Source organism: Adiantum capillus-veneris, chromosome 1 (genome assembly GCF_014529385.1).
Source record: "Adiantum capillus-veneris isolate H3 chromosome 1, ASM1452938v2, whole genome shotgun sequence".
Lineage (NCBI taxonomy): Eukaryota > Viridiplantae > Streptophyta > Polypodiopsida > Polypodiales > Pteridaceae > Adiantum > Adiantum capillus-veneris.
Window position 1 is genome coordinate 175,710,633 of NC_140931.1, and position 24,190 is coordinate 175,734,822.

General features: G+C 39.9%; 1 protein-coding gene across 4 annotated transcripts; it reads right to left on the reverse strand.

Moving 5' to 3' along the window:
- Window positions 1–5,475: 5,475 nt before the first annotated feature.
- On the reverse strand, window positions 5,476–10,627 carry LOC147466049 (uncharacterized). 4 transcript variants are annotated; one of them, XR_015189644.1, is made up of 3 exons: window positions 10,496–10,627; window positions 10,128–10,405; window positions 5,476–6,352 (listed from the first exon to the last, which is right to left on the reverse strand). XR_015189644.1 is itself a non-coding variant. In XM_086523573.1 (2 exons), the coding sequence occupies exons 1-2, from the start codon at window positions 10,499–10,501 to the stop codon at window positions 10,181–10,183; spliced, it is 231 nt and encodes a 76-aa protein (XP_086379699.1). In that variant the 5' UTR covers window positions 10,502–10,627; the 3' UTR covers window positions 9,924–10,180. The 4 variants fall into 4 exon arrangements, 1 of the variants encoding a protein (XP_086379699.1); XR_015189645.1 differs by lacking the exon at window positions 5,476–6,352 and adding an exon at window positions 6,468–6,485; XR_015189643.1 differs by lacking the exon at window positions 5,476–6,352 and adding an exon at window positions 9,924–10,045.
- Window positions 10,628–24,190: the final 13,563 nt, after the last annotated feature.

The window sequence follows — 24,190 nt, forward strand, 5'->3', positions numbered from 1 at the left end:
TGTAGACTTGTTATTCTCTTCATCCAAATCACTCAATTTTATCTCCATTATGCATATAAACAACTTTTCTATAAGACACCCAATCATTATAGTTCGATAGTTATTTATATTCTTTAAATCCCCTCCTTTATTCAAAGGCTTAACCCAAATAGTACTCCAATCATAAGGTATACCATGTTGAAGTGCAAGATTGAACATATGACACATCCACTCATGTGAAAAATCTCTCCTCCAATTCATCATTTTCGGCTTGATACCTTGAAGATCTCCGCTTTTTGAGTGGCGAGCCCACTGCATACATCCTCAATAGTTAAAAAAGAGGGAATACATGAGAGTGAACCATTAAATGATATTTTTCTATCATTTGGTTGCTCATATAATTTCCTACAATGTGTACATATTCACAAGACTCAACTTACCAAAACTCTCAACCTGCTTACTTCTCAAGTTTCTCCAAAATCTTTCACATGCACGTGCCTTTTCTTGGATTAAAAAAAATTTGATACTTTACTTCCCATATTATTCTCATATTTTGAATCAATGCCTTGTATGTATGCAAATGATTTTGATAGTTGTCTCTATCCATAATTGCATTAGGCTTTATCAAGGACTTTTTAGCATCTTGACATTTTTTATAAACCACCTTTTGCATGATCTATCTTTGTTGATACCATGGACATGCTTTATGGAAAATAATTCTTCGACATAAGAACCATTAACTTTCTTGAAAGCTTTCCATTTAGTTTCCAATGGTGCTTCATATTGAAGATTTTTCATCCATAACGTTTTCTCAACCATTTCAATATACATAAGTGCCTGTTTGAGATCCATACATAGTGATAACTTCTATTCCCTTTGGCTGACATTATCATGCTTAGTTGCTTCTCCACATGCAAGATCAATACATAAGTTCCAATGGTCTGATTTTGGGGTCCATTGGCCAAGCATAAAACTCTTTATGTGATAGATGATGGCGTCAAAGAGTAGCATATAGTCAATCACACTATCCCCATTATGTTCTCTACAAGTAAATCTATTGGTTCCACTCCACAAAGATGACCCATTTGCAATGATCATACCCTTGCTATTACACAAGTGTAAAAGTAACTTTCCATAGTGATCTAGCTCTTTCTCATCCATTGAAGAGCGATCATAAAAATGATCTTCATCCAGCTCCCTTGAAATGTATGACATATCAAATTGTTGAGTACCATGTTGCAATGTTTTTTTGCGAGCATTTATATCTCCAAATACAATAGCAACATTAATGCCTTTAAAATAAGCAATGTCCTCATATAAATTAGAAAATGGTTGATCTCTATCCATGCAAGCATAAAAAGGGGGAATCATGGTGAGCAATGTATCAACCGGCTACAAAAACACGTACACTTTTTGGTGTCATAATTTTCAGCCATACATAATGTTTGTGCTTGTCCTCTTGCACAATCAATACAAAATCTTCCAGTCTTTTTTTAACCATGCATGCTACCCCTCCTTGCCCTCTCTATTGCCTGCAATTCTTTGACCACATCAATGAATGTACATCGTAATCCTCCAACTCGTTAATCCTTTGTGTATCAAGCTCCCAAGTTTCACAATAAGTACAACATTAGCTTTGCTTGTTAGTTCATCGATGTCAACCCCCGCATTCCATGAGTATCCATTGCAATTCCAAGAGCAAACTTTTAATTGTAACCCAGTCTCATAGGTCGCGCCTTCCTATTTTTTCAAGGGACTTGCTCCTCCTTGGGCACATTGTCTTCATGAGAGATCTGCTTGTTTTTAATATTCCTCTCCTCATATCACTTGGAACACATATTTTGTTTCTTAAAAGTGCGATCTTCACATACATAACATTTTGTATCCCTCAAATAGATCTTACTATCGTCAAGGATAATGTTTTGTTTGGTCTCATCTAGCATGGTACATACAATTGGACCGTTCTCTCAAGCAAGGATCACCTTGCTTACCCACTCTATGTGCTCCGTAAACCTTAACTCCCGACATGCCAAAGTGTATTTTGAAGAAATATTCAATAACAATAAAAAGAGAAGGAGGTGTCTCTAACTGCTCTGAGGGAATTCCATGAATAACAATGTTCTTGGAACGTCACTGTCGTTCCTTTAACTCCTCTATATCCACATTCTCAACATTCTTTGTTTGAGCCATAGCTTGTATGAGAGAGGAATTAAGAACCACATTGCTCAAACATACATCAATCCAATACTTGTTTGTGCATACATTTTTCATGTCGCATACATCCCGGCTCAAGGTATCAAATATCTCCTCTTTCAATACATGGTCATGCTCTACTTTTCTCATGCGCTCCTTCAAAGAATTCAAGTCCACAAGAGAGCATTTACATTCCTTGACTTCCTCTTTGAGTTGCATCAAACATGTTGTTTGCATCTCCATGTCCTCTTGATCAGATACTCATGCTCAACCACAAGAATCCTTAGTGTTCCATTCTCCATTGCAAGTGCCCATAAGTCTTCACCTTGTTTGTTTACGATCGCTTGCATTGATACCAAGTACGCTATGATCATGGTTTTCGATGTCCTTGGTTGACTGGTTGTGTTTCTATCTCTACACTTAGGAGATTTTAAATCGTTTTGTACAATGGTTGTGTATCTTGTTGAAGAAGAAGAACCCTTGCGAGTGTCGGAATACATTGTATGTAAAATAAGAGATGGGAGTCATCTTTCCCGAACCTGTTCACTTGAGAGAGAGAGAGAGAGAGAGAGAGAGAGAGAGAGAGACATAGAAACTTTTGAGGTCTTAAAATGCCTGCACGAGATTATGAGCTGCTCATTCACTTTCACTTCGTTAACATCCTTTCCAAGTGCCGGCACACCAAGATTGCATGATTCAAGAAGTATCCACGCGAGGCATCTACCTAAAGCTGAGAGAGCAAGATTCATCTTGCTTTTGAGTCCTCCCACATCTCCCTCCCCCCATAAACTAAAAAAACATATCGCCCCAAGCATTGACGTATCACTCTCCTTGTAATTTTCTCACCCATGAAAATGTCTTGCATTTAGACAAGAATATTACCTTCAGATCTAGGAGGTACAAACACACACACATAAAGAAACACAAGCTATTTAAATCCAAACATCGTATATTTTTGTCATGATAGACGTCTCAATCAAGTTTATTGAACAAATAATTTATGTTTTTTTACACTACTACTTATTGACTTATTGAGTTTAAAAGAAAATCATTAGTTTTAAAGATTCTCCCTCATGCTTATAATGCTTAGGTTTGATTCTTCCCTTTGCCAATGTGCCACCTTTCCCTTGCATGCCTTCTGCTAACTAGCCAAGTTACATGTGTAACTCTTAGCCTCACATGGCTATCCCCATTTCAAGTTTAGTACTACATCAATGAGTGTGGTTTGACTCATTTGTTTGTCTACGCTGGTTGTGATGTTAATTTTCCTCAATGTGGTAGTGGTGTGACTATAATACACAATTTTTGCCATGGTATCTAGAGAATCTATCAACCCCCTTGTAATGGTTGGGGAAAGAATCTTAATGGAATGGATCAAGGCAGTGATGGCGAGATGGTTGCATCACATGCGAAGTAAGCAATCATGCGTGGAGTCGTTAAGAGGAAGGAGAGAGAGAGAGAGAGAGAGAGAGAGAGAGAGAGAGTTGGGATTTGGACCCAAAATTACGTGATGTGTATTCCTCCTTGGGAAAGATTCTATCTCCAAGGTTATAATATATGGGAGGCTCTCCTTTGGCATACGCATTGGGAACTTTGTCAGGTAGGGTTAACCCCTTAGCCCTTTGCTCTTTGTTGTGGACACACATCCATTATACTACTTCTTTCATCATTAGGCTCAATCAAGGAACATTAAAGGACTTAAAGTTGGGAAGGATCATAATATTGCCTTGAGATTTGTTTAAGATACAATCTCTTTTTTTCATGCTAAGAATGTCAACAAAGGAAAATGTATGAATTATCCAAGCTTCTACTCCTTAGCAACTGCTGATCTAGGCGTGAATTTGGGGAAATATCATTTGATCAATATCTCCATAGAGGCATTTGAAAAACTGATTTGACCAGGGAAAAGAATCCCTAGAGGTCATATTGCAAGACACTTATGGTACCCTTATAGGGTTATATGTGTTCCAAAAAGGCTAAGGCTGAGTGGATATTGGAAAAAGTGTAGAGGAAGTGTGCATCTTGGCATTGCTAGGAATGACGAGTGTATGTGAGGCTTAAAATTACCAAGGCCATTCTATTCTCCTATATTTTATACTTTTTTCCGTTGTTTGATTGGTCTAAGACGACTTTGCAAGGTTAGGGTTTTTTTAACGAAAATTTTCTAGGAAATATAAAGCTTGCATGGATTTCCTCTTTTTTTACCACTATTTCTTACTCCAAAGGGGGACTTGGTGTTCTTAAGTTGAATGTACACATGCATGCTAGAAGGGAAACTGTAATTAAACACATGCTTGCTAAAGACACTATAAGGCCAAGAATTGTTTGGACACTATTGGATTATGCACTGGTTTATTGATATGGACAATGGAAATTACCTTCATACGATAAAGTATTTTCTACTACACCTGTTAAACTTCCATCTATCGCTGCTCAAATTATTATTGTATCATGGAAACTTGTATTAACTACGCCTATTTGGAAGGGGAGGGCAAGATATGGAGGACACTCACTTGGGAAAGAAAGCATCTTTTGGAGCTATGTCTCTAAAAAGGCACATGTCCTTTTCATGAGAAAAAAATCCTAGTTATGTATAGATGCAAGGTTAGCTCAATAGATTAAGTTGTAGACTCCAACAACATTTATGTTTGTTTTATGGTGGCAAGGAGGTAGTTCAGTCTCGAATTGGACTTAGAACTCCATGGAGCCTGCTATGTCCACATGTACGAAAAATGCATCTCCCTCTCAAGAAAAATATTGCTCAAAGATTCAAAGATTGAAACTTGCTTGAATCATCAGCTAATGGTGGACAAGCAAGACGAGAACATTTTGGAATTCATTTTGCCACATTTTAATATTGGTGTTAGATGCAACAAAGGATGGGGCCTTACTACATCTAACATCAAGAAAGACTCTCTACTATATGGACACTCCCTTGTTCCTCCAGACATCAAATCATTCTATGGAGAGTACTTATAGGAGCTAGATTACTCACAAAATCACTCTATCTTGGTCAGCTGCTGCAGATCATATTGATGTTAAATGCAACGAAGAATGGAGCCTTAATAAATCTGACATTTGGTGGTAGGAAAGGCTTGTTGCTATATGAACACTCCATTGTTCCTCCAAACATGAGATCCTTGTGTGAGAGTACTCATAGGAGTGAGAGTACTAACAAAAGCACTCCATGTTGTTCAGTTGCAACTCAAGAAGCATATATCCAAGGGCCTCTATTCGAGTGTAATACGTCAGAAACATTTAAATAGTCTGATGTAATAAGTTAAAAACATTTAAACCGCTTATGTACCCTTGAAGATTACTTTTACAATGCTCTTTGGGCTTGCAAAAAGAGTCGTTGATGCTATGAGTTTTCATATAACATCCATAGGTATTTTTTGTGTCCAACTATTGGGTTTAGTACAATTGCTCATTCCCATGGGAGCTCATTAGATTCAAAATCATGGAGAACCTCATAGCTTCTTCTCACTACCCTAATCCTTTTAAAAAAAGGATCGTAAAGAACATGTAACATCTTCAAATTGTACAAACTGTAATATAAGATCCGAGATGGAACATCTCTATGAGAGAGAGAGAGAGAGAGGCTTTGTCATCACGACCACAAATGAGAGAAATATTATTGTACAAAACGATGTTGGTCTCACTCGTTTGTTTGCCTATGTTCGCCATGATGTTAACTATCCTCAATGCATTAGTGTTGTCACCATAATAAATACGATTTTTGCCATGGTATCGAGAGAATCCATCAACTCCCCTCGAACACTTGTTTGTACATACATTCTTCCATGTCGCATACATCCTGGCTCATGGTGTCAAATTTCTCCTCTTTCAATACATGGTCATGCTCTATTTTTCTCCTGCACTTTTTCAAAGAATTCATGTCCACAATTCCTCTTCAAGGCGCATCAAACATGTTGTTTGCATCTCCATTTCCTCTTGGGATTCTCATTTTGACTACAAGAATCCTTAGCGTGCCATTCTCCATTGCAAGTGCCCGTAAGTCTTCACCTTGTTTGTTTACGATCGCTTGCATCAATACCAAGTATCCTATGATCATGGTTTCCAATGTCCTTGGTTGAGTGGTTGTGTTTCTATCTCCACACGTAGCATATTTTGGATCATTTTCTACAATGGTTGTGTATTTTGTTGAAGAACAAGAACCCTTGGAGTTCCGGAAGACACCGTATGTAAAACAAGAGATGAGAGTCAACTTTTCTGAACCTGTTCACTTGAGAGAGAGAGAGAGAGAGAGAGAGAGAGAGGGAGAGAGAGAGACTTTTGAGGTCTTGAAATGCCTGCAAGAGATCATGAGCTCATTCATTCACTCCCACTTTGTTAACATCCTTTCCAAGTGCCCACACAACAAGTTTGCATGATTCAAGGAGTATCCATGTGAGGCATCTACCTAAAGTCGAGAGAGAGAGATTCATCTTGCTATTGAGTCCTTCCACATCTCCCCCCTCCCATTAATGAAAAAAACATATCAAACAAAGCATTGGCGTAGCACTCTCCTTGTAATTTTTCTTACCCCCAGAAAATGTCTTGCATTTAGACAAGAGGCTTACCTTTAGATCTAGCAGCCGTAGACACACACACAGAAAGCAACACAAGCTATTTAAGGCCAAAGATCTTCTATTTTTGGCACGATAAGCATCTCAATCAAGTTTATTAAACAAATAATTTTTGTTTTTTTACACTACTATTCACTGAGTTTAAAAGAAAATCATTAGTTTTAAAGATTCTCCCTAATGCTTATAACGCTTAGGTTAGATTCTTCCCTTTGCCAATGTGCCGCCCTTCCCTTGCATGCCTTCTAATAACTAGCCAAGTTACATGTGCAACTCTTAGCCTCGTGTGGCTATCCCCATTTCAAGTTTAGTACTACATCAATGATTGTGGTTTGACTCATTTGTTTGCCTACACTGGCCGTGATGTTAATTTTCCTCAATGTGGAAGTGGTGTGACCATAATACACACGATTTTTGCCATGGTATCCAGAGAATATATCAACTCCGTTGGAATGGTTGGGGAGCAAATTTAATGGGATGGATCAAGGCATTGATGGCGAGATGGATGCATCACGTGCAAATCATGCGTGGACTCGTTCAGAGAGAGAGAGAGAGAGAGAGAGAGAGAGAGAGAGAGAGAGAGAGAGAGAGAGAGTGAGTTGGGCTTTGGACCCAAAATGGCAAGATGTGTATTCCTCCTGGGGCAAGATGCTATCTCCAAGGTTATATTTTATGGGAGGCTCTCCTTTGGCATACGTATCGGGAACTTTGTCAGGTAGGGTTGCCCCCTTAGCCCTTTGCTCTTTGTTGTGGCCACACACCCATTATACTGCTTCTTTCACCATTAGGCTCAATTAGGGAACATTAAAGGACTTAAATTGGGGGAGGATCATATCATTGACTTGAGATTTGCTAATGATACAATCTCTTTTTCAAAGGAAAATGTATGAATTATCTGAGCTTCTACTCCTCATCCACTATTGATCTAGGCTTGAACTTGGGAAATCTCATCTGATTAATATCTCTATAGAGGCCTTTGAAAAACTGATTCTCCAAGGGAAAAGAATCCCTAGAGGTCATATTGTAAGACACCTAGGGTAACCTATAGGGTTATATGTGTTCCAAAAGGCTAAGGTTGAGTGGATATTGGAAGAAGTGTAGAGGAAGTGTGCATCTTGGCATTGCTAGGAATGCGAGTACATGTGAGGCTTAAAATTATCAAGTCCATTCTACATTTTATATGTTTTTTCGTTGTTTGATTGGCCTAAGAGGACTTTGCAAAGATCCATTTTATTTGTAACGTAAACTCTTATTTGAAAATAAGCTTGCATGGATTTCCTATTCTTTTATCACCATGCCTTGCTCCAAAGGGGCGCTTGGTGTTCTTAAGGTGAATGTACACATGCATGCTAGAACGGCAACTATGATTAAACACATGCTTGCTAAAGACACTACCAGGGCTAGAATTATTTGGACATTATTGGATTATGCAGTGGTTTATTTTCATGGGAAGTGGCAATTACCTGCCAATAAGATAAAATATTTTTTGCTATACCTATTAAACTTCCCTCTATCACTGCTCATTTTTTTATTGTCTTATTTTCCAAGCTTATTTGGAAGGGGTGTAAAAGACATGCAGGACACTCACTTGGGAGGAGAGTATCTTTTGGAGCTTTGTCTTTAAAAAGGCACCTGCCCTTCTCATGAGTAAAAAAGCCCTAGTTATCTAGAGATGCAAGGTTAACTCAATAGGTCAAGTTGTAGACTCCGACAACATTTATGTTTGTTTTATGGTGGCAAGGAGGTAGTTCAATCTCGGGAATGGACTTAGAATTCCATGGAGCCTGCTATGTGTACATGTACACAAAATTCCTTCTCCTCTCAAAACAAATCTTGCTCATAGATTCAAAGATTGAAACTTGCTTGACTGATACAATAATTGGTGGACAAGCAAGATGAGACCATTTATTTCCCCACATTTTTATATTGGTGTTAAATGCAACAAAGGATGGGCCTTACTAAATTTACATATAAGAGCTAGATTACTCACAAAAGCTCTCCATTTTTGTCAGCTACAACTCCATATTGATACTAGATGCAACGAAGGACGGATCCTTACTAAATCCGACATTTTGTGGCAGGAAAGGCTCGCTACTATATGGACACTCCCTTATTCCTTCAAACATGAGATCCTTATGTGCGAGAGTATTTATAGGATTGAGAGTACTCACAAAAGCACTCCATGTTGGTTCACAAAAGCACTCCATGTTTCTAAGTTGCAACTCAAGAAGCATATATCCAAGGGCCTCTATTCCAACGTAATAAGTCAAAACATTTGAAACGGTCTGATGTAATAAGTTAGAAACATTTAAACCGCTTATGTACCATTGAAGATCACTTTTCAGTGCTCTTTGGGCTTGTTAAAAGAGTAGTTGATGCTACGAGTTTGCTCATTCCCATGGAGCTCATTAGATTCAAAATCACGGAGAACCTCATAGCTTCTTCTCACTGCCCTAAACCTTTAAACAAAAGGATTGTGGAAAACATGTAACAGTCTTTAAATTGTACAAACTATAATATAAGATCCAAGATGGAACATCTCTATGAGAGAGAGAGAGAGGCTTCGTCATCATGACCACAAATGAGAGAAAGATGTGTATCACTAGTTATTGTACATGATGTTGGTCTCACTCGTTTGTTTGCCTATGTTGGCAATGATGTTAACTGTCCTCAATGCATTAGTGCTGTGACCATAATACATACGATTTTCGCCATGGTATCGAGAGAATTCATCAACTCCCCTCGAATGAGGGGGGAACGAATTTAACAAGATCGATCAGGGCAATGATGGTTGTGCAAAGCAGATAAGCATATGTGGACACGTAGAGAGAGAGAGAGAGAGAGAGAGAGAAGAAGGTAATGTCGTAGGAAACTATCCCAAGAGACCTTAAGGAGTCTTGATCTATCCGACGGAGTGTTAAACTCAATACTTGTTATTCAAGAGGGAGACGGCATAACCAATCTACCACACTTGGGCATGATAGAAAGGCTATATCATTTTTCTCTTTTTATTAGCACGCACACACCCACCCACACAGACACACACACACACACACCCAAAAGAGAGAGAGAGAGAGAGAGAGAGAGAGAGAGAGAGAGAGACCCACACAGACACACACGCACACACACACACACACAAGACAGAGAGAGATAGAGAGAGAGAGATCATCCAGAGCCCTTTGCCTTTGTAATGGAAGCTTTGGGATTTGCAACTATCTTTTTTCTTCATGAATTTTTTTTCTTCATGAATTGTCATCTCTCTCTCTCTCTCTCTCTGCATGCTTAAACTGCCATGAAAAAATTATTTTATCCCACACGGAATCTTGGCAAAGTTAACAAGGAAAAAGATAAAAGCTGGTAACCTACTACCTTGAGTGTGTTTTTGAAAAGGTGCTTATTCTGAGATTGAAAAGCAAGCGCGCTCAGACCATATTGGGTGGTAGGCTAGGGACCCTGCCCCTGGTCATGGTAGTATTAGATATGACTTGCCCATCGACTGACTGCACTTCGAGTTCGTATCTCTCCAAGTGCTGAAACTTCCTTGCGACGAGTACATGAATCTCGTGAAAAAGGCGCATGTCCTCGTCCACATGAACTGTGAGCTTCGTAACCACAGTAATCTTCAATATGTTGGAAGCCGCCAGTACCTGTCCAATAGAGTCAACACACGCACGCGCACACTCAAATTTCAAATTTCAATCCGAGTTGAGAGAGAGAGAGAGAGAGAGAGACAGTACCTCCATCGTCGGCTTCTCTGATGATGCATCCGCGAACGCTCACACTTTAAATAGAAACTCCTAGGCCTAATTAGAATTCCGTTCACGACTAGTTCTTTTCACTGCTTACGGCGGTGGTCCCTTAAGTAGGTGTGAATTAATCATCACCATTCCCTCTTGGTGGTTAAGATCATTCAGGTCTTGCCGGTGCTCTTTTTTCCAAAAACTTGGCAAACCTACATAGGGTAAAGGAGCCAGTTTAGGTACAGTTATAAAGCAGGCCAGTTTAGGGAAATTCAAATTGTAATGCTTCAATTTTACATTTGTGCTCAATGCTTTTCTTTGAAATGGGTATCAAATTATAGCGCTTGTGAAGATCTACTCACACATCTATCCATTCCCATCCTCTATTTGCATTATCTTAACAATATATTAGCTTCAAGTTATAGGCGTACTTGTATTGGTCACGTCTTTTTACTAGCTCCTCTACCCTATGTGAAACAACATACGAAATTTGAAGGTTTTTACACCAAATTACACTATTTTTTCCAAAATTTGTAGGTTTTCTCACCTTCAAATATAAAATTTAGAGGTAAATTTCAAAATTTGTAGGTGGGACTACACTAAACCTAGGTTTTTTTCAAGCATTAGAGCCAATAAAGATTCCTTAATCGAAGAAAATATGAAGCATTTGTCGAAATTTTTTAGAGCTGGGTCGCACCCGGTGTGAGCAAGGGGATTTACAAAAAGAATATTACCAACAAAGGAAAGTGCATGTTTTCTCCCAGATTTGTAGAGACCCTGCTATTTTTCTACTAGCACCTGGAAAAAGCATGGTATTAAGCTATTTTTCTGGTGAGGGCTTTCTCTCCTTATTTCACACAAATTTTCCTCTAATAGAACGCCTCTACTGCAGCGCAATTCTTTCAAGATGCTTCTTTTTACCCCCATTTGCTTGTCGGTGCGACCTGTTGGTGTCCTCCTCTCCACTCACCCTACTCGCACATGGTGCAACTTGGCCCTTATTCATTCCTTGTTTTCTCGCTTTTTCCATAATTGTGCACATGTGTGGGCATGGCTTTGGCAGATTTGGAAGAGGTGGCTGTCCCGAGACGGTGTAGAGAGATGATGCATAGTGACCCCATACAAGTGATGACCGGTGGGGGTGAGGGCTCATGGAAGAGACGCCATGCCTCGCCTAAATCTTGGCTCAAAAAAACTGATAGAAATCTTGCTCTAGCCGAGCTAGAAACGTCCTCTTCTTTCGTCTGAAGTAGGGCGCTCGTCTCGTTGCACTCCTTATCATACTAGCTATGTGCTCCCAGAACATCGGGGCTACCCAAGCTCAGTACGGGGGTATGCCTCTGCTGCTGCATCCTATAGTGTCTCTATCAATATATAAGTGAGCTCCCTTAAAGGTCTCCCCGGATCATCTGTGCATAAGCGTATGTAGATAACATCTATGTAGATATAATCAGTCTCTAAAGTAAAAGTGTATCGGGTATGCATAGGTGTCTGTGCCAGTCAATCTGTGATGAACTGAAATGAGACGGTAAACGTGAGGAGAGCATGATCTACTGTTGCCCCAATAGGCATGGGCCCCACTGTAAAGTCCTGAATAGAGGGTATGAAATTGGGCTGAGCCAAAACATAATCCACTGTGTTGGCCTCATGTCTATGAGGAAAGTAAGTGAACCATCCCGACGCTGGAAATTTGTGGAGGTTATTGAAGGTGGCTAGTTCATGTGCAGTCCCCAAATCTGTGAGATATCCCCCATATCTAGTGTGCTCTTAATCGTGCAAACACCTGGCCAACAATCCCATATCACTAAATCCAATTCTCTCACCATATCCTCTGAGGTATCGTAAAAAGCTGTGTGAGTCTGGCCCGTCTTGGTATTGAAGTCTCCCAAAAGAATGACATCGCCATCCCTAGAGAACTCCCATGTGTCCTCATCCAATATCATGTAAGGTGACTCCCCCTTGGGCGATGCATAATGAGATGTGCCGGGGGCCGCAAAATAGCATATTGCAATGTAGAGTGGTCTCCTCCTCTCCGCTCTCAATCTAACCCACATATATCTGGCATGCTCAGCCCTCCGAACAATATGAATGATGGGTTGCAGATCCGCCCTTAATAGGACTGCCACACCTCCTGACCCCCGTCCTCTATGAGTTGATCTCACTTCTTGCCTACAAATAGTCTCCCAATGGTATCCCGTGTGCCGCCAGGTACAACTGTTAGCCTTTGCTCATCCAGCTTTTCTAAATCTTCAAGTCTTTCTGACAATTCATGTCCAGTCTACTCAAGCTCCCTTGCTGCCTCACCAAGTACAGAGGTGGCTTGGAATTGCGAGTGGCAGGGACTCTCTCTCTCTCTCTCTCTCTCTCTCTCTCTCTCTCTCTCTCTCTCTCTCTCTCTCTCTCTCTCTCTCTCCTCACAAGAGGGCCTTGGGATCCTATAGAGCGGTGTATTTTGAAGACCAAAGATGTTTGGGGTTATTTCTCTTGGAGCTCCAGAGACAATGATTATTCACCATGTGGGAAAAGAGCCCTCACCAGCCACTTCCATCAAGGTAGAATAAGGTTATTGACTTGGTTTTTGTTGCATGGCCCAATATGGGTAGAACTGCTGACACCACATCCGCTTCATCGACTCCGTAAAGCCTTGACACTGTCTCGAGAGCCAGGTCAAATACATGGCTTGGGACTCCCAAAAGAGCTTGTATGGGGTATCATGGCACTCGCTGTATGAGATAGTTATATGGAGAGTATAGACATCAAAGGGTCAAATCCTATTCAATCTACTATTGTGCTGAAGCAAGAATGCCCACTTTCGTTGTGAAAGGGCGGTGGTAATGTGTGTGCTAGTCTCCACCTCCACCCAACCGGGCTATCTTATAGCCTCCCCCTAGCTTACACATTGTCCGATCGTGTTGGTGGCCTTGTTGATAGGACCCATGTCCTTACATTACCCCCCCCCCCCCCTTCCCCTTGGAGAATCGTTTTCGTCCTCAAAAACGAACGTAGGAAAACGTTTCTTAAGTGTGTAGACATTCTCCGATGTAGAACCTTCCTGTTACCATATACATGTGGTAGTAATGCATGTGAACACACTAGGACCGCCGGGGCATTTTTTCCCTCTTTAGGAGGTTTTTCCCCCCGTGCATTGTATATACGCCGATCACTCTAGGGCTATCTATCTTTCCATTGCACACTAAGTAACACACTCTCTATTGTGTGCCTTGACCTTCCTTTGTCTTCTCCAAGCTGTGTGCGTTTCTCTGCAACCCTAATTCCAACAATTGGTATCAGAGCAGGTTGCATCCTCCCGGGCTTAGTCGCCAGCTGCTCCAGCACACACCTGCTCACTTTCTCCGATTACATTGAGGTTTGGCGAGCGTTCGCAGGTCGACAAATATTTTAGGACAGATCGTTGAGCGGAGTCTGCTCAGATTTTTGATTCGGACTCATTTCGGCCTATGTTTCCACTACAGGCATTATTGCACAGGCTATTTCATCATTTTGTGTAAAATTTCTATCAGTGCCGTTTTCTCCATGACAAGTGCCTTACAGTCTTCTATGGTTTGTGCTATATAGCACGTGTTGTTCCCGCTCTGTTTCTCCTCTTTTCAGGCAGTTTTCACATAAGGTGCAGCATTTACCATGGCTGACAACAACACATATGTGTTCAAGATGTTTGCTGTTGAGGACAGGTTGGATGGGGACAATTACCCTATGTGGGCTTATATGATGCAACATGTTCTTGTGTCAAAGGGCGTCTGGAATATTGTGCAGGGAATTGATGTACGTCCTGGTTCTGAGGATATGTTGAGGATGTTGCAGGTCTTGCTGCAAGGATTGCTGCTATTAGAGTTGTTTTGCCTACGACAGAACAAGCTCGTTGGGATATAAAGGATGCGTAGTCTCATGCATTGATTGCTTTTTCTGTGAAGCGCACCATTGTTCCTCACATTCGTTCAACAAATCTGAAAAACAGGCTTGGGATATTCCAGCAGGTCTTTATGCAAGTCGCAATGAGGCTAAAATTGCTTTGCTACGTAAAGAGTCGGAGTCGAAGATTATGCATGAGGAAGATGATATGGACACTTTTCTTGTTGGTGTCAAGGATATCAATGAGCAACTTGTTTCTGCAAGTGAAATCATTTTAGACAGTTCCCTTGTGCAGACTATTCTTGATGCCTTACTAGATTCTTACCAGACTTTTGCTAGTACTTGGAGACTTATGACCCAAGGAAATCTTGAAGTTGTCAAGTTTGATGCATTATGCACATTGCTATTACAAGAGTCCCTTTCCAGAAAAAAAAGGACTAGACAACGTGCAATTGAACATGATTTTATTGCTTCTCAAAGAAAGGGTGGTAACAGCAATGCAACCACTTCTTATGGTTCTGCTGCGAGTGGCAAAAACTCTGTTCCTAATGCTTCTACAGGCAACACTTCGACTGGCAATTTTGGTGATAGGGACAAGAAGAAGATGCGTTGCCATTATTATAAAGCTAATGATCACTTGATCAATCAGTGTCCTAAGTTGAAGGCCAAAGAGGCTAAGAAGAAAGAGGGTGGTTCCACTGCAAATGCTGGTTCCACTAGAAATGCAGCCATTGTTGAGTCATCTGTGAAAGGAGACTGTAATGCTGATGTTGATGCACAATGGGCTTTTAGTGCAGAATACACTTACAATCCCATTGTTCATGACGCATGCATGTCAGTTGTTGCAGATTTACATGTGTGGTATTTTGACAGTGGTGCTACAAAGCACATTACCTTACATCGTGAATTGTTCACCTCTCTCGAGTCTGTCCCTCATGGGAATTTAGCCACTTGTGCCAACAATGCCTCTTATCCGGTTTTGGGAGTTGGAAAGATTGTGCTTACTACTGCTAATGGCAGTTCTTTCACACTTGTTGATGAACTTTATGTACCTGGGATCAAGAAGAATTTCTTCTCTGTATCCACACTTGCTAGACTTGGACTTGTAGTCAAATTTGTGGATGATAGATGTACAGTTCATGATCTCAGTTTTGGTGCTGAAATTGTTGCATCTGGCCTTTTGTGCGGTGGGATGTATAAGCTCACTTTGTGTGACAAGTGTGGACAAAATTTTGCAAATACAGTTTGCAGATTCAAGGGCTATTTCAGATGAAAAACTTTGGCATGCATGTTTTGGTCATCTGAATTTTTTCAGTTTGCTGTGTTTGCAGAAATCTGATATGGTTGCTTCTTTGCCGCCTCTTGAAGCACCTGTCAAACATGTTTGTGAAGGCTGTATTCTGGTTAAAATGCAGCGTTCTAAGCTTCCAAAGGATGGTTCAGTTAGGGCCACATGCAGGTTGCGGCTTGTGCATAGTGATGTTTGTGGGCCCATGCAAACTCCGTCCTTGGGAAATTACCTGTACTTCGTGACTTTCATTGATAATTACTCCAGGCATGCATGGGTATTTCCGCTTAAAGCGAAGTCCAAAGTTTTTATGTGCTTCAAACGATTTCTGGCTATAGCTGAAAATGTCTCGAAATGTACTATGGATACCCTCTGTTCCAATCGAGGGGGGGAGTATATGTCTCATGAATTTAATGCATTTCTGGCTAGTCTGCCTTATACACCTTAGCAAAATGGTGTTGCTGAGAGGAAAAACAAGTCACTTACGGAAATGGCATGATGTATGGTCAAAAGTCAAGCTTTGCCGCATTCTTTTGGGATTGAGGCCATCATGTGTGCCACTTATGGACTAAACATGTGTCCTACCAAAAGCTTTGAAGTCTATTACTCCATATGAAGCATGGCATGATAGAAAGCCTTCTATTGAGCACATGCATGTTTTTGGTTGTTTGGCATATGCTTTGGTGCCACAAACACAGTACAAAAATTGGATGATAAGGCTATCAAATGTACTTTTGTTGGTTATAGTGCTGAAAGCAAAGGTTACAGGTTGTATCATCCGCAAAAAAAGCGTATTCTGGTTTCACGGGATGTAATGTTTGTGGAAGATTATGTTCAGCCCTTGATGTCATGTACTAGAGACAATAATGTAAGGTCACAGGACATTTATGATACTTTGTTGCCTCTTTTTAGCGGTGGAAGTTCGAATGTAAATTCCAATGAGGCAAATGTACAGCCTATGGGGGTTTCCAAAAATGTTATAGATCATCCTATTACTGATGCAAATGTACATGATGTACTTGATGAGGAAAGGGCTGAAAATGAGCAGGCTAGAGGTATGCCAAAATGGCTGGTGCGTACATTGCATGACAGTAAATTGGATGCACCTTTGTCTAGTCATACTCGTTTAGGATCTCTCCATGCATCGTATGCATCGGATTGTTATGATTTGGTTGTGTCTAGCTTACATGATATTGAGGAGCCTCTGTCTTTTGATGAAGCACATAATTTAGAAAATAGTATGGCTGCCATGCAATCAAAATATGATGCACTTATAGAAAATGACACATAGATTTTATGTGATTTGCCTCCTGGCAAAAAGGCCATTGGTACGAATTGGGTTTACAAGTTGAAACGCAAGCCGGATGGTGAGATCGATCGCCATAAGGCTTGACTTGTTGTAAAGGGTTATGCACAGCAAAAGGTCATAGATTATGAAGAGACTTTTGCTCCCACTTGTCGTACGACTACTGTGTGTTTTCTATGTGCATTGGCAGCTCATTTTGGTTGGGATGTACATAAATCAGACATTGTTACTACTTTCTTGAATGACATATTTGAGGAAGTTTATGTAACGCAGCCTCGCGGTTTTGTCAAGAAAGGACAAGAGGACAAAGTGTGCAAATGTAACAAGGCTTTGTATGGGTTGAAGCAATCTCCTCATACTTGGTATGAGAAAGCTGACACTCATTTGGTCCAACAAAAAGCACATTGTATGTAAAGCGTGAGGGTGATGTACTTCTCATTGTGGTTCTGTATGTAGATGATTTGCTAATCACTGGACCAAATGAGAGACATATTTTTGAATTTAAGGCTAATTTGGATGCTACTTACAAGATGAAAGATTTGGGGATGTTGCATCGTTACTTGGGTATACAGTTTAAGCAGTGTGATGGTGGTATTGCCTTGTGTCAGAAAAGTTACATAGAGACATTGCTATGTAAGTTTGTACTTGAGGATTGCAAACCTATTGCCACTCCCATGGAAACAAGTTTAAAGTTGAGTCTACATGATGCAGGTAATCCTGCTGATAACACTCTTTCCCAAACTGCTGCTGGGTGCCTGATTTTTGTATGCAACACGAGGCCAGATATTCAGTTTGCAGTCTCACAAATCAGCAAATTTATGCATAGCCCAGGGTCTAAGCACTGGCAGGCTGTCAAGAGGATTTTCTGCTACCTTAGTGGCACTTTCCATCTTGGCTTGTTTTATCCCAAGGGGGGATCATTACCGCCAGACTTACATGCTTTTTCCGACTCAGATTAGGTTGGTTGTTTTGACACACGAGTTTCCACAAGCGGTTTTTGTTTCATGCTTGGCAGTTCATGTATATCATGGTTGAGCAAGAAGCAACCTACTGTGGCCACTTCGAGTTGTGAGGCTGAGTACCGGGCAGTCTTCATAGCTACGGTCGAGTGTGTATGGCTCAGACGCCTTACATATGATTTGGGTGTTGGACAGAACATTGCCAACACTATCTACACTCACATTCAAAACGCATTGGCAGTTGCGAGGAACCCAGTTTTTCATGCTCCCACAAAGCACATTGAGGTGCATTATCACTATGTCAGGGAGAGGCTCTTAGCATGAGAGATCAGCTTGGCTTATGTTCCAACACCCATATATTTTCACAAAGGCATTGTCCCTTGAACTAGTTCATCTATAGACTTCATGTCGTGAATGAGTTCCTAATATATAGGATAGTCATTCTAATTAAATTATACAAGAATGCTTCAAATAGAGAAATGTTCTTTGTGCAAATACTTTCTTGATGTTTAGAGCCAACTATCTTTTGAACATGGTGTTGTTTTGTGTCTAAATAGTCTATTTATAAGAGCAACACACACACACACAAAACAGAGGTCAATGCCCCACTATGCAAAGCGCAATAGCGGGAGGGAAAGAGACATAACTTACCAAATGTGGAAAGAGATAGGAAAATTCCATGCTGGTGTAGAAAATTGATGTGATCTTTCACAAAAGAAAATTTCCATTATTTAAGGCCACAAATTTGTAAAAATATGAGAAATATTTCACCTTGGGGGGACTCAAGTAGTGTAATATATTTATATCATGTGCGAAAAAGCCCTCATTTATAAACTTTATGTATGCAAAATTTTCCCTTTCTTCATACCCCTTATGTAACTTCCAATGGCATTCATACACCCCTAAATACAAATTTATTTGTAAAAACTTTAATATTTAAAATAATTTTGTGAATGACAATCATAACTTACGTGATTTATTGGGGGGAGACAAATACAAGCACTTTGAGTAAACTTGGAAGAAGATGAAGTCTCACAAGATTGGATGCAAAGAATGGATGAAGCTCTCCTCTTAAAATGGTACTCCTGCTATAAAGTGGAGCTCTTGTTTGGATGCACTTTGTATGGTAGACCCTTCTTACTCTTCCCCTAATTGTTGTGTACAAAACAAAATTCATGTCAAGACTTCACAATGCCACACCATGTTGTAATTGTAGCCAAAACAAGTCACTTGTTCACTTTTTGATCAAAATAAACCTACAATCCCACTCCTTGTTATAATTTTTTCCAAAACTTGGTGCTTATTTACTATCCACAATAGAAATTTTGATCAATCGTAGAGGTATATTGACCACCAATAAGAGACACTTTTAAAGCCTTCCAAAATGTTGGCAATTTTTAAAAAAAAACACCTATTTAAAATCTTCACCAAATAGTGTTTTAAAAAACAGACAAAGAGCAATTTTCAAATAAAGAGCTCAACCCTCAATGACACCAATCTAGAATTGAAAACTCAAAACTTTTTGATTGTCTCGAAGTTTAGAAGTTTAGATCATAGTATACACAAATTATGGACAAGACTTGTATAAAAGAAGCCAGTAAGTCCTCTCAATTTTGCATCGGGGTCTTGAAAAAATCCCATTTCTAGCTGAAAGAAAAAGAGCAAAAATTTAGGGTCCTTACAAGCATGACTTTTCACATTGCAAATTGACCTAAACTCACAATTCATATAATTTTTTGCTATCATGATTACGAGAGACAATAAACAGCTTCACTACTAATTCCACTTCAAAGCACTACCAATTCCACTCCTACAAAAATTTCAATATGTAAGAGTTAGAAATGCAATGCCAAAAATGTGGACTATTGTGCAGATAGAAAGAAAAAAAATTGAAAAATGTTTGGTCAAAAAATAAAACAACGGCTCAAATCTTAGCTTTCCTATCACTCGTAACTTCCCTTTGTCAACATAAGTATTCTTGAGGTTGGTTGAAAATTTTCACACCAAAAAAAAACACTAGTCAACAAGGATGCAATTACCTGTTTTTATATATATCATGAGAACCTAGTAGAAATGTTCTCATGAGAGCATGGTCTAGTTGTTTCAACCTACATGGCACTTCAAAAATGAAGTTTGGGGGACATACTTATATAAATTAGCTTATTTCAACGTATAAAGAGCTTCAAAAGTGAGGGTTCCCAGGGATACATGTTATATAGAAATGGGAGTACATGTGGAAATGTCTCACGTATAATAGCTAACTTGAACCTAAAAGAAGACTCAAAAATAGAAGAGAAAGAGTTGCATTTATGTTACCATATTAATGCATGCATATAAAATTGTCAACATAAGTCAAAGCTATAAGGAAAGGAGCAATGTCTCCATGAGATCTGACATATACAACATCTCTCTTGACCTAGATTGGCCTGAAACATCCTTTTTGCCTGTCTAGATTGAACAGGAGATAGGAAAATTGATGCTCACTATGGTACCATACTCTTGCACACATATGAAAATGTAAGCACACATTAGTGTCTTAAAAAAATATTATGAATGTGATACGCTCTTATCTTCCTGTAGGAAAAAATTTTATATGATTTGCTTCACACATGACATTATGCACATTGTTCATGACAAGCAGTTGTATTGCACTGCTAATATCCATGCAAAAGAAATCCAATCTAAAAATAGGAGCTCTGTCTATGAACTAACATGCCCAACAATATAATCTTTCTGAATGACCTCAATGAGTTGGAAAATTATGTTGTTTTCTACATTGCTTAATTGAGAAAACATAAAAGGTGGCTAAACATGGTAGATTGTTGCAATTCGACCTCCACAAAAGTCAACCTTTCCATCTATGTTTAAACCTTGAATAGAAACAGACATAAAACCTTGTTTTGTAAATTCCAAGTGAAAGTGAGGCGCTTCAGCAATATAAGATGTTGATATACACAAGCTATGCTTCATGGAGCTCGAATCAAAAGAAGGTGTGACTAAGATCAACATGCACATGAGAAACAAAAGGATGAGAAGACCTATGGTGAGAAAGAAACCAACACCATTCAAGATGAAAGGACCTACGTTCCTACCTTTGATTGGCACAAAGAATACCTTGTTTTCCAAAGCTAATAAACTTGCAAGAAAACAAAGCGAGAATATGGAATGGGACAGAAAGATCAGCACCTTGTTTGCAAAATAGATTAACTTGCAAGAACATAAAGGGAGAATAGGGAATGGGGAAGAAAGATCAGCTGGCTGTTGCAAAATGAAGTGTGGTGAAGAGGGATGAGTAAAATCCAAGAAGGCAGAGGAACCAGAAGAGAAAGGGCACTTGGTTAACTAGAAAATTGAGTATGCGCAATCAAGATGCCATGAAGAGATGAGTTTTGTTATAGAAGATGTTGGCCACTATGGTAGCCAAGACATGACTGTGGGAATGCAAGTGAGGGACATGATGAGGCCCGGAGTGAAACAAAAGTGGGAGGCCCAAGATGGGCTAGGGACAAAAGAGAGCGGGAAGAAAAGGAGTCACAGAATGGCAAAGTACATAGTGCAAAGAGTATGAAAAGGAGCATTGAGCCCTTTGTTTGCAAAAATAGCTAAAGAAAATATAGCTTATGTTCAAGGGAAGTAATCAACTGGAGAAGAGAGTTGGCTGAGAGTATGTTGGTCAATATTTGTGTAGAATAGAGTATACTGAATAAGTGGGGGAGCAAAAAGTAAGGTAAAGCTTCATAATTGACAGTAAAAAAAGGCACGTATGGCATGGAAAACAACCAACATGGGCTGAAAATATAGTTGGGGATGTGTGTAATTATGAGGGAAAAGTAAGCAAGCACATAAACTAGACATATGGTAGGCATTATGTGGGCCCTACAAGAGAGGAAATGATAGTTGAGCTTAATATATGATGGGAGCGGTTTAGACAATAGATGCACGGGATGATCTGTCTTTGATTGACTACCCTCCCACATCTATATACGTGCCTCCACTTCTCCTTATCCATATCACTTTGGTCTTATCGTTTGCCACACATATACTCAACCACAAATACACAAGCCTCCCGACGTACTTTCTCTCTGTCTTGTCCACCCCCAATGATAGCCTTGCCTAACAATATGATCATGATTTTTTTGCCCATATCAAGTTCTTGAGTAGTGTGACATGCCTTCAAAAGGAAAGAACATGTGGCTTTATCTTGAGAGATGTCCTCGCTTTGCATCCACTGAAATAGCCTAGAGATTCCTCACCCTACACCTATTCAACATATCCTACAATCAGTACATTCCAAGAGTTGACATTCTAGATAGGAAGCTCCTCAAGCACTTTTTGTGCTTTTTGAACTGCACCACACTTGGCTTACATGTCGACCAAGGTAGTTCCAAGCACTACATTTTTTTAAAACGTTAATGTGAATTCTTTTGCTCATATCAGCATCTTGCGTAGTTTCACATACCTTCAAGATGCAAGAATAGGTGATTGTAACTGATGTCCCCCGGTTCGTATCTGCTAAAAACACCTCAAAGCTTCTTGGCCCTAACCTTGTTGGGCCTATCTAGAAATCAGCGCAATCCAAGAGTTGACATTTCGGACATGAAGCTCCTCAAGCACTTCTCGTTCTTTCTAAAGTGCACCACACCTTGCATACATGTTGATCACGGTAGTTCCAAGCACTGCGTTTCTTTGGAATGGTTCATATGTATTTCCACACTCCTTCAAGATGCAAGCATAGGTGATTGCAACTAGAAAGATTCCGATTTTTTTAAAAACAGCCCAAAGCTTTCTGGCCCTACCACCGTGATGAACATATTTGGAAATAGTACACTTAAAGAGATGGCATCACGGACAGGAAGCTCCTTAAGCACTTTTGTGCTTTCTAAAATAGACCACAATTGGTAGATGTTGACCAAGGCAGTGCCAAGCATCACATTTCATGATTTTTTTTGCCCATATTAGTATTTTACGTAGTGCCACATGCCTTCAAAATTAAATCGTATTTAATTGCATAGGGTGAAATGTCGTCATATCACATCTTCTAAAAATAGCCTACAGCTTCCTGGCCTGTTGCCTTTCAGGCATATCTTGCAATCAAAGAGGGAATCTCCTCAAGCCCTTTTTTTGCTTTCTGAAGCAGATGACATTTGGTAAACATGTCGACCAAGGCATTGCCAAGCATCAGTGATAGAAAGATCCTCAAGCACTTTTGTGATTCTTAAAGTAGACCACAATTGGTAGACATGTTGACCAAGGCAATGCCAAGCACCACGTTTCATGAATTCTTTTACCCATGTCAATGTCTTGCGTAGTGCCACATGCCTACAAAATTCAAGCATATTTTATTGCATATGGAGGGATGTCCTCACTCCGCATCCTCTGAAAACATCCCAGACCTTCCTAGCCCGGCGTCCCTTGTTGGACATAATCAACAATCAAAACACTCCAACATAGAGAATCTCAGAGAGGCATCTCCCCAAGCACTTTTTGTGCTTTTTGAAAAAAAAGACCTTTTTTATTGTAGTGTATAGATGTGACTACAATCATGGCCGTTTATCTTCTTTAATGCTAAAATTGAAGCCTCTCTTTGTACATTTTTACTTTTTGCAGGAGGATTTTAAAGGTCAAGGTTGTGAAATCATGTCACAACAAGGCATGTCTTTTTTGAACTAGTAAAGTAATTTCAATGGCGATTAGGTGCCCAAAACAACTTTTTTGGGTGAATCCATTAATTAGTTAAGTGGGGGGAGGGGAAGAAAGGAAAAGGGAAGGGTGGGAAAAAAAAAAGGGAAAGGAGGGGGGGGGGGGGGGGGGGGGGGGGGGTGTTTGTGGACAATCTATACAAATTGTATGGTTTGCCAAGTAACATTGTTGCTGACTGTGATCCCAAGTTTAACAGCCAGTTTTGGAAAGCTGTATTTAAACGATTGGGTACACAACTAAACCTCAGTACAGTTGATTATCCAGAAACGGATCGTCAAACAGAACGTGTTAACCAGGTGCTAGAGGATATGCTAAGAGCATACGTCAAAAAAAAACAGTCAGACTGGGAAGAATACTTACCTATTCTCGAGTTTGCCTACAAACATTGCTAAGCATGTCACAACAGGTTTAGTCTTTCCATGCTCATGTACGGGTTTCAACCTAGGTCACCAGTTACGGTGGGGTTGGCAACCGAAAAACTCCAACAGGTTAAGGATTTTCTCCAAGAACACATGGATATGTTGAAACTTGCTCGTCAGAATGTCCGGCAAGCACAGGATCAGTATAAG